General features: G+C 54.2%; 1 protein-coding gene across 1 annotated transcript in view; it reads left to right on the top strand.

Moving 5' to 3' along the window:
- IGSF9B (immunoglobulin superfamily member 9B) overlaps positions 1-12,958 on the top strand; it is a 39,134-nt gene extending 26,176 nt beyond the window's left edge. Inside the window, exons 16-20 of the mRNA XM_062508750.1 lie at positions 248-409; positions 1,132-1,177; positions 2,470-4,101; positions 12,206-12,327; positions 12,735-12,958. Of these exons, the coding sequence (XP_062364734.1) occupies positions 248-409; positions 1,132-1,177; positions 2,470-4,101; positions 12,206-12,327; positions 12,735-12,958 (2,186 nt within the window). The remainder of the gene's footprint in view (positions 1-247; positions 410-1,131; positions 1,178-2,469; positions 4,102-12,205; positions 12,328-12,734) is intronic.
- The last annotated feature ends 3,227 nt before the right edge of the window (positions 12,959-16,185 follow it).

Below are 16,185 nucleotides of genomic sequence, written 5' to 3'. Positions count from 1 at the left end.
CAGGGGAGTTGGACTAGACAGCCTTAAACAGCCCTTTCCAACCCAAACTATCTTATGATTCTGTGGTCTGGTGTGAGATCACCAAATCCCTTGGCTCTGAAGCAGCACTGATTGCTCTCTGTGGGTGGGCTTGGAAGCAGGGTCTTTACAGAGATTATCATTCCTGGAAACTATCACTGCCACACTGTGGCAGCTCCTCAGGGAAGGCAGCAGGTGTAACACTGAGTTGTGGTTTTTTTTTCCCCAGACGTTTTCCCTCAGCCTGACCTGACGGACGAGGGCCTAGCCCGCCCGGTGCTGGCTGGCATCGTTGCCACCATCTGCTTCCTGGCTGCTGCCATCCTCTTCAGCACACTCGCCGCCTGCTTCGTCAACAAGCAACGCAAACGCAAGCTCAAGCGCAAGAAAGGTGAGTCCGTTCCCGGTGTGCTTCCTCCCTCCTTCCTGTCTCCTCCTCGTTTCTCCCACCTGGTTGTGTTGTGGTCGTAACCTTCTTCCCTGTCTGTCTCTTCTTGGTTCGTGCGCGTCCTCAGGTGAAGCCCTGACTTCCTCCCTCGGCTGTGCCTGAAAGCGCCCGTGGTCGGGAGCGGGAGAGGCAGGGTGGGTGAAGAGGCGCCAGAGAAACTAGCCTGGGAATTCCGAGGGAGCTCTCCCACGTGGTGATAACTCCTAGAGCCCGGGGTTTAGGGCTGGGCTGTCCCCTGGGATGCAGATGGGGGGCACTGCTCACCTCCTCCAGGTCCCCCTGGAGCTGGTCTCAGCTGCTCCTAGCCCGGAGCGGGCAGTGCTGGGCTAGAGAAGACCCCAAAGGAGACCCTGCTGCTCTGCTTCCCAAAAGCTGGGACTGCAGCCTCCATGCAGGAGCGGCTGGTAGGGATAAGGGCGGCTGGGGAGCTGGAGAGGGCAGGGAAGAGGCTCTGTCTCCTTCAGCGTGCCGGGCTGCGGCAGCAGGACGGGCAGGACCCTGTGACGGGAGCTGTTTGTTGTCAGCAACCATTAAAGCACTGGAGCAATGAAACCTTGGCCTCTTGTTGAGTGTCTTTTGTTGTCTTGATGTTGAGTCTGTCTTGTCTCTGTCGTGTTGCGCCTCCTCAGCGTTCTCTCTTCTTTCCCCTTTTTATTCTCTTCCAGACCCTCCTCTCTCGATAACCCACTGCAGGAAGAGTTTGGAGTCCCCGTAAGTATCTGTCTTAGCTGCAGCACCAGGCTGTGGGGTCTTCAAGGTGCCTTCCTCCTACAGCCATTGCAAAGCTCAAATGGAAATACCTCATCCTTACTTGGTTGCTCCTGATGAGTTCTTTTTGGGTGTTCCCTGAACTTTTGGGAACACAGCAGTTCATAAGAGATAAATGGGCTTTGGAGCAGAAAGCAGGAGGGACAAATGCAGCAAAATGAGCTAAGAGATGACCCCGCTGGATCTGTGAACATTTTCCAAAGCTGGAGTTGGCTGACGGAACTGAATTCCAAACCAGTTGGAAGGGGCTCCTTAGAACAAAGATTAGCCTGCTGCACACGGAGTCCTTCCTGCCAGCTCAGTGTAGTTTTGAGTCATTCTCTGTTGGCTCTTTTTCCCCTGGAAATTCATCTTTTCTCCTGAAGAGTGCCCTGCTGAAGCCTTTTTCCATGTGTTCCCAAAGGTGGTGGATCGCGGTGCTCCAGAAGCCACACCTCCTTGCAGAGCCCATCAAAAGCATGTGTAGCTGCAAATCAGCAGGAGCATCTTCCTGGTGGGAGTGCAAGAGTCTGGGATGTGGACACCTCGTTCTTTGGCTCCTGGACTGCTGCAAAATGTCCTGGTGCCAGTGGATCTGAATCTTACTTGTTTTCAGTTCATCCACTGCACTGAAATAACCTGCACTCTCTCTGTTGGATCTACTGTCTTTTGCTTCTCAGTCCTGTTTGTCCAAGGCTTTTGGATAGAAATGAGGGAGCTATCCTGGTGCTCTCTGCCTTTTGAGGTGCTCAGCCTAAAGTCTGAGTGTTGAGAGTGGGAGAAAGAGTGTGAAATGATCCATCAGCATCTTCGAGTGAGATGCTGAGTTTTGTGGGAGAGAACATTTTCCTGATGTCCCTCTTCTCAGGGCCTTTCCTGGGCATGGATAGCTCAGGTGGACACAAGAAACCTCAGGAGGAGTTGGAAGCGAGTTCTGGATCTGTCTTTTTTTTCCCTGTGGGGTTGTGGAGCTTGTTGCAAGGTGTTGGGGTGTTGGTGGAGTTTTATTGCAAGGTGTTGGTGTGAGCTTTCTGCCCCGAGTGTTCTGAGCTGCCCTCCCAAAGAGCAGGGATGTTGTGCACTGCTGCTGGTGAGACTCTGTCATCCTGGTTAGCTCCTGCCAATTTCTACCAGAAGTTCCTCTTTTGAGAGCTGGTAGCACTTTGTTTTCCGGATCCAGAATTGTTCTGGCGAGAAGATCTCCTTTCTGCTCCGGGTGACCGTCCCCTCTCTTGGTTTTTCTCCCCTTGGTCCAGGTTGTCTTCCGGCAAGGTGAGTCCTGAGAGCATCCGCACGCTCCGTCCCCCCTCGGAGTCCTCTGATGACCAGGGCCCACAGGCCAAGCGGATGCTGAGCCCCACCAAGGAGAAGGAGCTCTCCCTTTACAAGAAGACCAAACGAGCCATCAGCAGCAAGAAGTACAGCGTCTCCAAGGCGGAGGCCGAAGCCGAGGCCACCACTCCCATCGAGCTCATCAGCCGCGGGCCGGACGGCCGCTTCGTCATGGACCCGGCGGAGATGGAGCCCTCCCTGAAGACACGGCGGATCGAGGGCTTCCCCTTCGTGGAGGAGACGGACATGTACCCCGAGTTCAGGCAGTCGGACGAGGAGAACGACGACCCTGTCGTCCCCACCTCTGTGACCGCCCTGAAAGCCCAGCTCACCCCTCTCTCCTCCAGCCAGGAGTCCTACCTTCAGCCACCAGCATACAGCCCCCGGTTCCACCGGGCGCTGGAGGGTCCCGGCACCCTGCAGGCCACCGGCCAGGCCCGCCCGCCGGCCCCCCGGGCTTTCCACCACCAGTTTTACGGTTACCTCAGCAGCAGCAGCCCCGGGGAGGTGGACCCGCCGCCCTTCTACATGCCAGAAGTCAGCCCGCTGAGCTCGGTCATGTCCTCCCCACCGCTGCCCCCCGAGGGGCCCTTCGGACACCCCACCATTCCCGAGGAGAACGGGGAGAACGCCTCCAACAGCACGCTGCCCCTGGCCCAGACCCCCACGGGGGGCCGGTCCCCCGAGCCCTGGGGCAGGGCCGAGTTCCCCTTCGGCAGCCTGGAGCTGGCCCCCGCGCCGTTCCCCCACCAGCTCCAGCCCTGCGAGGCGGCCGAGGGCTCCCAGCCCACGGGTTGCCTTCCTCGGGGGCCGCCCCCCTCCTCCCTCCAGGTGGTCCCTGCATCCTACTCGGGCATCCTGCCCCTGGAGGCACCAAAGAGCTGGACCGGCAAGTCACCGGGCAGGGGTCAATCTTCCGTGCCCACTACCACCAAGTGGCAGGACAAACCTATGCAACCCATGGGATGTCAAGGGCAGCTAAGACATACCAGCCAAGGTATGGGCATACCCGTGTTGCCTTACCATGAACCGTCCGAGCCCGTCGGCCCCAGCGGCACAAGCACATTCAGCCTGGACACCAGGTGGTACGAGCCCCAACCCCGACCTCGGCCCAGCCCTCGGCAGGTCAGGAGGGCTGAGCCCAGTTTACATCAGGTGGTGCTACAACCTTCAAGGCTTTCTCCTCTGACCCAAAGTCCCCTGAGCTCTCGCAACAGCTCCCCGGAGCTGACCGCCCGCGCCCGGCCTCGCCCGGGGCTCATCCAGCAGGCGGAGGTGTCGGAGATCACGCTGCAGCCGCCCGCGGCTGTCAGCTTCTCCCGCAAATCCACGCCGTCCTCCACGGGATCTCCGGCACCGAGCAGCCGTGGGGACAGCCCCAGCTTCCGACCGACCACCGCCTTCACCCCTGTGGGCACCGGCTTCTCCAACTCCCAGGGCTCTTCCCTGCCCGTGGACACCATGGATGTTTTTGGAGACATCCCTTCTCCAAGGAGGGCTGGCGAGGAGATTCTCCAACCGGAGCCGACATCCACCACCACAGTAGCCGCCACAGGGTAAGTGCGTGAGCCCTGTGGTGACTCCCCTGGCCCCTTCCTGGCTTCCCCTACCCTGCCTTACCCACTCCCTCTGACTCCCTCCCTGCCATCACCATCCCAACTGGTAGGGTCTCTCTGGGCACGCTGCAGCATCCCTTTTGGAGATGGCGTCCCACGGGCTTTGCTAGGCAGAGGCTGGTGCCGTGGGCACAGGTTGCATGGCCGCCACCCGAGAGCGCTGGGTTTTAGGCAGGCAACCTTCCCGGTCCCTTGGGAATCTGGGAGCGCCGTGACTTGGGCTACGGGCCGTCTACCAGGTGTACAAAGACCTGGCTCGCTTAGGTAAGTGTCCTGGTGTCACTGGAGGTTGTTTCCTCTTCTAGCTGCTGGCTCTTGGCTTTCTTCGAACGTTAGGGCCACCGTCGCCGCGCCTCTGTCTTCCTCCTCTTCCTTCCCGCGGAGTCTAGAGAGCTTTAATGCATGACAGAAACAGCTATCATGGTCACCGCCCCACCTGCAAAAGGGATGCTGCAGCTCCAGGACGCGGGCAGGGAGAGATCAAGGACTTAGCCACACCAGCAGCATGTCAGGAGAGGAGGAAAAATAAAAATAAACTAAGCCCAGCGGAGATCGGGAGGCTGCCGGCACGCTCAGATCCTGCCCTAAAGAGGGATGTGGCTGCACTAGACAGTAGCGGCTGGTTTTCCAGGTACCAGGGTTGCTCCAGGCAAAAGCGTCTCTCTTTCTCTCTCTCTCTCTCTTTTTCTCTCTTTTTCTTCTCTTTCCTTCCGTCTTTCACAGCACCTTAGACCCCGTAGCCGTGCTTTCGTCCCATCCTTTCGTCTCGCTTCATTCTGGCTTCTTGTCTGATGGGGTCGAGCCCCCTCCTCTGGCTTGTGGCAGAGAGGAGTCAGGGGCTGGGGCTCCCAGCCCCGCGGAGCCGGCGCGGTCGGAGGCATTCGGAGAAGAGGCTGTGTTTTGGGGAGGGGGGAGGCAGCGTTTCACCCCGCAATGCCCTCCGCATTTCACTCCCGCCCTCTGGTACCTGGAAGCGTTATGGCCTTAGCAAATCCCTCCGGCACTGTACGGAAGGAAGGAGGGCTCAGGGGAGAGAGGTTGGGGAGGGAGAGCAGCTGGACGAGCCTGAAATGACTTCTGTGTGCCTCTGGAAAACCCAGCTACGGAGCGATGCAGTCAGGGATGTAGTCACAGCTCCACGTCTCTAGCAGGGCATGCCAAGGAGAGCCAGCTCCAGGACAGAGCTGTGTTAGAGCAAGCACTGTTGTCCGTGCTTTTATGCAGTGTATCCATTCGCTTTGTTGATTATCGTTTTTGTTTCTTCTTTTCCTTTCTCTTCTGTTTCTTTCCCCCTTTCTTCTCCAGCCTCGTTTCGTTTGTGTTTCAGTTTGGTTTCTTTCCCTCCTTTTTCCTTTGGAGTTGTTGACGTGCTGATGTGTTGCGGAGCTCGGCTCCTTGCGGGTGTTGATAACTGCTTTGTTTTTGATTAATCTCAGCTATCTGGGCAGTGTTGTCGAGACAAGCTTCTCCTCAGCTCAATAGGTAAGGGTGATCCATGTCCGAAAGGATGGTGTGGGTGCTGTGGAGGGTGGCTGGGAGCGGGGCATGACAGGGGACACGGAAGGGGCTTTTCCAATACCATCTCTTCCTTTAAAGGGGAATAAGGAATGTGAAAACACTAGGAAACACCTCTGGATACACAACCTCTGTGGCTTTTGGGTTTCCCCTCCCAGCAGCAAACGCTGCTCCCCTGCCTTCGGGCCTGGGGTTTGGGATTAGCTAAGCTACCATCTCCCTGGGCCACCCTTCCTTCCTGGGGGATGGTGACACGTATGGCACTTTTGGCCCTGGCACAGTGCACGAGGGTTGTGTGGTGTTAGGGAGTTGTGTGTTGAGATGGGGTTGTCCAGGAGGAGCCCACAGCCACCCTGTGAAACCAGGAAAAACAGCCACCTCTGGAGCTGCCAGCTGCAGACAGCATGCTCAGAGTGGACTCCAGAAATCAGTCTCCAGCTGCAGTCTAGCACATGGAGAATTTTTTTTTTTCCACCAGTATCTAGATCTGTTTTCTTTTCCCCAAGTCTCCTCAATCACAGAAAATGGGAGAAGTCTTTCTCCCAGGATGGATTGTCTGCTTGGCAGCAGCAGAACTATGGTCCCAGGCTGCCAAAAAGGTGGTTTTTTTCCTTCCCATCACAAGTGTAGTCATGGGAAAATCCCTCCATCCCTGAAATTCTCCTTGGACAAATTTTGGACTTCTTCTGACCCAGCTGTAATTAAACATACCTAAGCACATCTTGAAAGACTCTTCCAAGAAAATTCCTCTGGGCTGCCATCATGGGGCTGGTTTCCTATATAGCCATGGGCATTTCTGGAACTGAGGTGCAGTAACTTGGAGATGGTTTTCAGACCTTGGAAGCTGAAGAATATCACTATAACTGCCAAATCCAGATGGGATAATAGTAATTTGTGACCCAGAGGATTGGCAACACTGACCTGTTTGGCCATCAGCCAGGCTGGTTATGAAAGCAGAGGTGGGATTGTAGATGGGCCTGTTTCTATTTGGCCATACCCAAACTTCCTTAGGACAGGTCTTACAAATGGTTAAGCTTTGCTGCCTTGGTTGGGAAGCATCAAGGTCCAGGCTGATTCTCTCCAACAGCCTGAGGAGCCTTGTTGGCATGGGAAAGAGAGAGGTGGAATGCCTAGAGAAATCAGGGGGATGTTTTCAGGAGAAGGGAATTCCTCCAGCTGACCTGGAGGATTGTCCCGGGGTTGGAGAGCAGAATTGGTGGGGAGGGGCTGTTGGGTGTGTGTGCTCCATGGAGGAGCCATCCCCTTGGCACGACAAAACCAGTCCTGTTTGAGCCTCCAAATCTCTTGAGCACTTGGCCACCTTCTCCTTCTGTTTTTCCTTGCTGATCCCAGAGCAGGGCATCCCATGAGGAGCAAAGCTGGCACCAAGCCTTGGTGAGATCTGGGCTGTGCCAGGCTTTTTGGGAAATGGGGAAGCCCTCAGAGAGGATGTGGCTGTTTGTTCTTGCTCTGTGGCACTTCCTTGCTCTGGCAGCATTAGGAGCACTAAAAACAGAGATGGGTTTAACATAGCAGAGGTGAGTCCAGGCTCGTGTCTGAGTTTGGTGTGGCTCTTGCCCAGATCCTGCCTAGCTTCAGTGCTGGCTGTCATGGGCTGATGGATTTTGAGGAGCAGGGTCACACTGCCCAGCAGAATGAGAGCAGCCATGTGTCCTACTCCAGGGTGCTGCTGGGGGCTGCAGTCACAGGAGCAACTCCAGAGTCATTATCCCCAAAAAGGGGAAAAGAGAAGAATAAATCTCACTTCAGTAAACGAGGAATCCCGTAGAGAGCCCAGCCAAGTAATTTCTTGATGGTTTGGGGTCATAAAATTGTGAGTGCATGCAGAGCACAGGGATTTTATACCAGACCAGCCAGATTTCTCTATTGCAGCATTAAAAGCTGAGAGGAGAAGGAGAGACTGTGTGAACTCCGTGCTGCAGCATGGTGGCTTTTGCTAGGTGAAGCTCAGGTAGTTTTTATGGATGGGAAGGGATAAACAATGCTGTTACTGAGCCAGCATGAGTTCTCCCATCTTCTCCTAAGATGCAGCGCGCATCTCGGAACAGGGAAAAGGGGGCTGTCGTCTCCCTGCAGAGGGAAACCCAAAAACCACAGACAAGGCACCAAGCTCCCCTGCCCCTTGGCACGGCAGCCTTCCCTAGGTGGCCTCCCTAGGCCTCCCTTGCCAGGGCAGCACTGCCAGTGCAGAGAGCTGGGGGGCTTGGCCGTGGCGTAGCGTTGAGTGATGAAGGGACATCAGCGCCAGGCATGCAGGAGGAGCAGCAGCCCTTGCTCCCCACTTGAAAGAAACAGGTTCCCCTTTAAAGACTGTCCATGTGCTGATCCTCTGCATGTGTTCCATGCCTCCTTCCGCTTGGAGAAGTTGTGAGTCTGCTTGTCTGAGTGCGTTTTTCTTTTCTTTCTTAATTATTATTATTACTATTATTTTATTTTTCTTTTCAGTCTCTTTAATTTCCTTATATATTTTCTCACTCTGTTTTTCATTTATCTTCCTCTCTCCCCTCCCCTGCCCCGTGACTGTATCCCCCTCTTCCTGTCCAGCCCAGCCCCGTTTCCCTCGCCTTCTCTCCGTCAGCATGGTGGTGAAGTCCGTTGTGTAGATGAGTTGTGGTGTCTGCAGACCTGTAGAAGGGCACTCCTTCTCTGGTGTGCTCCCGGCTGTGACCAGCCCCTTCCTCCCTCCCTCCTGGTGGTGCCTTGGCAGCAGCAGCAGCCCTGGCCTGGGGCTGTCACCATGGTGTTTCTCTGGCACCTCTTGTGCTGAAGGATCCCACGCGTTCCGGGATGGAGGCAGCAGCCAGCGCTGCCTTGGAGCAGAGTGGGAATTCTGACTTGCAGGAGCCTCATGTAGGAGAACTGAGCTCTTCAAGTGAGGAGGATGAAGGGTTGAAGGACACAGTGGGCTCCTTTCAAGTGGATACTCTATCCATGTGGATGCTCTAACATGGCCAAACTGTTCCTGGATGTCAATGTCTTGGCTCGAGGAGACAGGGAGAGTGTGTTGAACCTCCATGAGGTTAAATATATATAAATACATATAAAGTATCCTTGAATCTCCTGGACCCTTCCTTTATATGGGTTCCCCTTCTGAGTGGAAAGAGGCCAGTGGTGATTTCAGGGGTCTTCTCCCTTATATCTTTGCTTTGTACATGGAAGGACATTTGAAGAAGAGCAGCTGAGATGTGCATTGGGCTGGATACTTCTCCTCTATTTCCTTTTCCTGTCCGGTGACTCTTGAAGGTCCTTCAGTACCTTTGTGGCCTCTCCAGTACCTCACAGTCCAGACACTCACTCATGCAGAAGGGTTTTCCTTTGAAGACTTGAGGAAAACTGCTGCTTCAGGTGTTGGTGGTGCCTCACAGAAGGCTGGTGCCAGGAGTTGACGTGGGCTTCTTGAAGCTCCTTTGCTTGGCTCTGCGCTGAAGTTTCCAGAAGAAATTCATCCACCTCCCTGAACATCTCATCTGTTGGTATTCAAGATCTCCCTCGTGTGTGGGCAGCTGCCCAAAGTCTGAACTCTGGGGGCAGGAAGAGGCTTTTGGCTGAGCTTAAAATGAAAATTAATTTGGAAGAATCGGCACCCTTTGTAGAGATAAAGGGTGGGTAGAGAAGATAAAATTTGGCTGCTGAGTAGCATTGTTTTGTCCTCTGTATCTCTTTCTTGCCAGAGGTCAGACAGAATTTATGGTGACACATGGGTTCGGTGCACTCACTGTTTATGTTTGTGTATAAATACGAGTTCAATTACGGAGAACTAGTGGAAATGAGCTTCAGGCAATTTCCTCATAATCCCTCATGTAAATCTGTTTAATTTTGTCAGCATGCCACAACAGTTTCTTCTTAGGAAGAAAAAAACGAGTGGAAAGAGCAAGAGACTTTTACAGGCTGAGCTTTAATAATAGTGGCAAAGCTGTCTGGGTGGTGGGAAGAGGTGGTAGAAGGCAGGTGCTGGTGGGCAGGATGGTGGCAGGATCACTGAGCTCCGTGGTGCCAGGGCTTGGCACACGTAAGCTCTGTGGGCAATGGAGCTGGAACAGCTGAAGTCAGCATTAGCCAAGTACCTGCAGGAATGGAACTCATCTGCCCCCCACAGAATGGTGGCTGCAAGTGGGAAAAGCCTGTCCTGGGCCATTCAAGCATGAATTGCTGCAGGGAATGCCATGCTGTGACCTGTGGGTCACTGTGGTCCTGCCTTCAGCCAGCACGTGTGTGACTGTCTGTGCTGGCAGCATCTCTCACAAGAGGCTGATTGCACATGGGAAGGTGTTTGAGCTCTGCAAATGTAAGCGTCGTCTTCCTGATGAGGAAAAGCTTGGATCCAGCCAGTGGGACTCCTGGCATGTCTGATGAGCTGCTTCATCTTCAGCTGATGTGATGCTCTGCTGGGAGCTGGAACAGAGGCTCTGCTGGGAGCTGGAACAGAGGCTCTCCGGGAGCTCTCCGCACCTTGACGTCTCTGTTGTGTTGGAAAACGTGAAAAGGAGCTTTTCTGTGCCCAGTGTTTGGGTTTCTGTTGCGTCTGCTATGCCTCAGCTGCTTCTTCACCTCATGCTCCACTTCCCTGGGTGCTCTCCAGTGCTGCCAGCAGAACTGAGAAGCAATCACACTCATCTTCACAAAAAGCCCCAAAACCCCTTCTGCTCCCCAAGAGGAAAAAACCTCCTGGAAGCTCCTTGCCTGTGTGCTCCTGCTAAAATTTCAACGCTCTAGAGATGCTCGGGATGTCGGATGGGAAGCATGGCTGTTGCACTGTGCTCTGCAGTGGTAGCCCATGTGGGGACCTATGGGGGAAAGCCTGCAGGGCGTCCTCAGTGCCAGCCAGGCTCTGTCTGGACCCCAGGGAAGATGAGGAGCTGCAAACTCTCTATGAATGGGTGTACTCTGGTACCACAGCCCAGGAGTGCGGGGTCTGTGCTCTAGCCTCCAGCAAGGATCCTTGCCCCTTCCCTTCTGCTCCTGCCAGCAGCCTCTGTGTTTTTGCAATGCTGGATGGGGCACAGCTTGCTGACAGACAGGGGACATCCTCCTCAGTGGTTCTGTGACCAAGCAGGAGTCTGAAGGCACTGATGTTGCCTCTTGCAGCCAGCTGAGGGGGCTCCTCCTGCCCTCCTGCTGCCCGTGGCTTGTGGGGTTTGCTGATCCCTGCCCCGGTCACAGATGGATGCAGGAGCTGCCATCAGCACTGTCCTCTGTGTGGTTCCTGTGACAAGGTTTGGCTGCTGACCTCTGGTGACCAAGTTGTTAGAGCAGAAGAGAGTCATCTCCTCTGAAGGGTGACAGCAGGCTGGTTTAAATCTCCTTTCCTCATTGGAGCCTGGCTTAAAGTGTTGCCTTTATTACAGTGAAAGGTGCTTTGTGGAGGCTTCCCATCTTCTCTGGATAACTTGTCTGCAAGTGGCTTGGGTTTATCCCAGATAAACTTCTGACTTCTTCTGTGGCATTAGGAGTGGTGACTCTTGGAGGATCGTGGAAGGCAAATGGAGAGGGGGAAGGAGATAAGACATCAGCAAGAAGGGGGGATACTATGATGTGTTATAGATAAGAGCTGGACTGCTTGCTCTCCTAAGGAAAAGGTTTTCCTCTAATGCTCTGCTCTCTACAGCAGTCGTGCTTTCCAGGCCTTGGATGGGAAAAACAGGTACAGTGGCGGAAATAAAACAAAAAATCTCTTTGCAAAGGGGATACTGCACCTTGAGCTGGTTCCTGTAGAAGAGTTCCTCGGGGGGTGCAGCTGATAAACTATCCCTTGCACCTGCTGGCTCTCCTGCAGGAAGCACCCCTTTGCAAATGCCCTCCTTGTCCTCCCAGTAAAACCTTGTCAGTGTTTCCATTTCCAGCTGCCAGCCTCTTGCTGTTCCAGGAGCAGATGCTCCTGTGGCGTCGCGTTTCTGTTGTTGCTTCTTACAGGGACTTGGTAACGAGATACCTCTCCCAGCTCTGTTGGTGTGTGCCCTTGGTGTCCCTGTCTGTTGTGTGGCCCCTGGTTTTTCTGCTGTGGGAGCAGGGCCAGCAGGATCCTGCCTCCCTGCTGTTTGTGGCGCTGGTGTTGTCTGACCTGGGTGGCTCGTGGTGCCCGTCTCGATGCTGCTGTGCCGCTTCTGCCTATCTCTTTCTCTTCTCTCTTCATCCCAAGGGGTTTTCTACCACTTCCCAGAAATGCCTTATCGGACATAGGATCTGCCCCGTCCTGTTTTGTTTAGCAGTGTTGGCGTGGCAGGCAGGTGAGCTGGGGGTGCCCATGTTGGACGTGGCCAGTGGCACCGGCCGGGTCTCGGTGCCGCTTAAAAACCTTGAGGAGACGTAGGGGGACAGCGGAGATGCCTCACTTCCTCCATCCTGCGCTCTGGCACACCTGGCTGGCCCTGCTCCCTCAGCCCTGGGTTTCTCACCTCTTCCTTTTCCATGGCAGAGCCGGCTGGGATCGGCTGATCCCCCTCCGGGGACACCCAGAGGCCCGAGCGTGGCCAGGAGCCGCTGATGGCACGTGTCTGCTTTTCCTTCCTAGAAACCGTCCATCTCCGCCCGGGGACGCTGCTGCACCTGAGAGGCTCGAAGCTCTGAAATACCAGCGGATAAAGAAGCCCAAAAAGTCATCCAAGGGCTCGTCGAAATCCAGAAAACAACCCAGTGAGTGCGAGGACCCTGCAGTCCCCAACAGCATTCCCTGTGTCCTGCTGTGAGTGGAGCTTGGGCAGATCCTTGCTGGCTCCAGCGCTGGGGGTCTCCAAGTCCATCCCTGGATGCTGCCCTTGTTCCCTGTCTCCCAGAGGGATGCCTCCCCCAGGCTGCTTGCCTGCAGGTTGTCCCTCCTTTTCTCCTCCAAACCGAGTCCTTTACATGCATCTCCCATATTTAGTAATTTGTTTGGATTTTGAGTGTTGATTTCATTTTCCCTGGTGCCCAGCATTCTCCCTTCTTGCCACGCTGTGGGTTCAGGGCCAGGCTTGCTGTCACCTCCCTTTTCAGCAAGCAAAGCACTCTGCTCTGCCTGCTGCTGGCTCCAGTCCCATCTGCCTTCTCTCCCCCCTTCCCAGACGGCTCTGCCTCCCAGGTTCAGCACCCTCCCAGCTCTCAGGTACTGTCACCTGACGAAGCTGTCTGCCTCCGCAAGAAGAAGAGACACCCTCGTCAGGACCCCTTCGCCCGGCTCTCAGCGCTGAAGGACGACCTCTGCCACCGGCAGCTCCCTGAAGACCAGACAGCCATTCTCAACAGCGTAGACCACGACGACACCAGCGGACACGCCACCCTGCTCTAGCCTAGCGCCGGTCCCAGGAGGTTGAACAGGAGTGGTGGAGGGAGCTGGTGTCACACCACAGGGGGATGGAGGTGATGGGAAAGAGGGGGGAACACCCCTACGCTGTTGCCTCTCTGAGGGGTTTGGCGGGAACAAGCTGGGGGGACCTGGGGGATGCTTTGGGGAAGATGCTTTGGGCTCAGTGTTCCTCAAATCCATTTCTTCCCCACCCCAAACAGTTTGGCTGGGATGGGAAGGGGGGTGTTGCACCTCGGTTTTGGAAAAGATCTCTAGGCTTCAAAGGCATGGATGGAGCTTTTGACATCTGCGTCCGCAGCACACGTTTAGTGGGGAAGGTGTGGGATTGAGCAGCTGGCCCTCAATCGCCGGAAGAAATTGAATGACACAGGGTGTAATTAAGTGACATGAATCTAACAACCCAGGCAGGAACTGGTAATCTCATGAATCTGATTATGATAAAAACATGACCAAATAATCCCAAGAAAGCTATAATTGTGAAATCTCCCTGCCTCCCCCTTCCCAGCCTCATTTGATGTGAAGGTAACAGCAGCAAAACCATCCGTGACATCTTTCCTTACCTATCTCTGAAAGGGAAAAGCCAGAAAGACCTTGAGCCTTCGAATCAATGTGAGATGTGAGAAATCACCGTTTGTCTGTGTGCGAATACATTCGAGCCTCGGTAACGTGTGCTCGGTGCCGTGCGAGCGCGCGGGTACGGGGCTGATGTGATCTGAGGGTGTTTCCCCCTCCAGGTGCGGCGTGTGCCAGCTTTGATGAGGGTGGGTTTGATTAATTCTGCCCGACACTCTGTGTATCTCAGGCAAATGTTCTTCAGTGCCACGTGGTGATGTGATTTCTGACTGTGATGTTTAATCTCTATTGATAACTGCAAAGCGGGGAGACGCAGGCATGCGAGCGGACGGGGTTTGGCTGTGTGGTCCCCAAAGCCTCCTTTGGCAGGTGCTGAGCCCCAGGGAGAGCATCTGGAAGTGCCCAGCTCTGTGGATGGACGTGGATGGCTCTGTGCAAAGCTAAGCCCAGCGTTTCGCGCCAGTTTAAAATATGTTGCTGCTGGTTTCTCCCTTTTTTCTCCTTCTCCAGCCCAGATATGTCAGCTGTGACACCTGCCGGGGTTGTGTCCTTCCCTTTGCCCCCTGTTCCCCTCGGTAATGCTGTTCAAACTCTTCACCAGAATGTATTTTCTCTTCAGAATAGGGTAGGTTTGGTGGCTGGTGGTTTTCTGGATTGCATAGGCCTTTTTTTTGGTTTGTTTTTAGCAGGCAAGGTGTAACCCAAGAACAGCCGGGCTCACTTTCCTGCTCTGCCTCCACTCTCTGACTGCGTGGCCTTGGGCAAGTCACTTGACCTCTCTGTGCCTCAGTTCTCCCATCTGTAAAATGGGGATAAGTCATATTTGAGCACTTTGGAAAAGCACTTGGTGGCCTAGAGTGCAAGTGCTATGTAAATGCTTAGTGCTGATACCAAGCAATCCCTACCTTTAAAATATTTAGAGTTGGTTCTTTTTCTTTTTTTTTTAAGTTTGAAGTGGTAAAATCAACCACTGCATCCAGGTTTGCACAGTTCTTCCGCTGCGGTAAAGTGCTAAACCCTCCAGCCTGCCTGGGAATAAAACACCGAGTGTTTCATGTAGATATTCTTGCTTTGAGTGGATTCAGCCTGTAGAAAAAGTGTCAGGAGAGCTGGAGAGCCTGCAGGCATTTTTTTAGCCCCAGGCTCTCTATTTGCATTTGAAACTTTTGTTTATTCCCAGGTAGAATTGCCAAGAGATTCTCTGCAATCTCGCCTTTAATTCTGCTTTGCCTTGGTTTTTGCTCTTGCTGCTGGTTGAACCTCCAAGGGCTGAGATGTTTGGAGAAAGACGTGAGCTCTCGGTTGTGATCCAGCTCTCTGACCAAACCACACTTTTAGGTCTGAGCCTGTTGATTGCTCTGCCTTGATACACCTGGTTTTAGAGGTTGTGCTTCCTCTCCTAGCAGAATGCTTGGAAACATGTGACCACCAAAAGCAGAGCACCGTGTCTTTTCCAATCTCCAGGCCCTAAGTAAGGTTTGAACCACTGGACAACGAATCCTCTAAATCGATAACCAGATATTTCTGAGCTTTAACAACTTTGTGTAGGTGGTCTCAAACCATCAGCAGGTTTGTCTCGGGAAGGAGGGAGGGTCTGGCAGAAATACCCCTCTCCTTCCAGCCTGCACCAGGGCTTTTTATTGACGTGACGAGTGACCTGATGCAAGAACCTCAACTCTGAGAGTGAGAACTCAACCTTGCTAACAGTATGACTGCGAATTTCTTTTCTTTGGGTGTGTTTTTAGGGTTTTTCCCTAGAACCTGCTCGGATCTGAATTGATTTAATGCCATTCTCCCGCTCGTCAGCGGGGAAAACTCTGCCTGGCTTGACCAACTTCAGCTTGCCGGTCACTCCAGCTGGGCTGCTCCTGATGGACAGGTGACCCTTGGGGCCGGGGGAGGCGTGGAGGCTCTGCGCTGCCTGTGCCATGGCCAACTTGCTCTTCCTTTTGCTCTCATTGCCTCAGCCTCTCGAACAGAGGGTTGCTTTTCCATTTGAGTGCTTTCCAAACAATTTACGACAGCTGTTCGGATGGGCCTGGCGCTGTCTTCAGGCTCTTGAGGTTGCTACCTCAGGACTGTTGCCCCATCCCATCTTAAGGAGCTCTAGAGGACTTGGAGTGCTGGGCAGGTTGACGGAGCATGCTGGCTTGCTGGGTCAGTCTTTTGAGAGTTGTTTTCCTTTTGCAGGTGTTTTGAGCCACTGGGCTTTTCATGGTCTTCGACCTTTAGAGGCTGGAGCTGCAGCCCTCTCTCTTTCAGCCGTGTACCTGCCACGCTGCTGGAGTGGGAAATCCCGCCCGGGCGCCTCGTGGAAGCAGCTCCTCCCTAAAACCATCCTTAACTCCTTTCCCTGCTAGACCGAGTCACCTTCCAATAGACTCGGGCCGTGCTTTGGCTGACTGGCTCGCCTCTTGCTTTGGCAACCTCCTCGTTTCTCCCAGCCCTCTGGTTTCCATGCCCTTCAGGGTTGCTCCTCTCTCCTTCCATGGACCTGGAAACATCGAAGCTGTGTCAGATGATGCAAAACACTTCCCCCATTTCACCCCCGTTTGAACTCCGTGTCGCTTTGGTGGTTTGCAAACACAGCTACTGCTGCTGCTGCTGCTTCTTCATTTTCTTTTTTTTCCCTTTCA

Source organism: Cinclus cinclus, chromosome 25 (genome assembly GCF_963662255.1).
Source record: "Cinclus cinclus chromosome 25, bCinCin1.1, whole genome shotgun sequence".
NCBI classification, from domain to species: Eukaryota; Metazoa; Chordata; class Aves; order Passeriformes; family Cinclidae; genus Cinclus; species Cinclus cinclus.
This window is presented reverse-complemented; position numbering and strand designations above follow the sequence as displayed.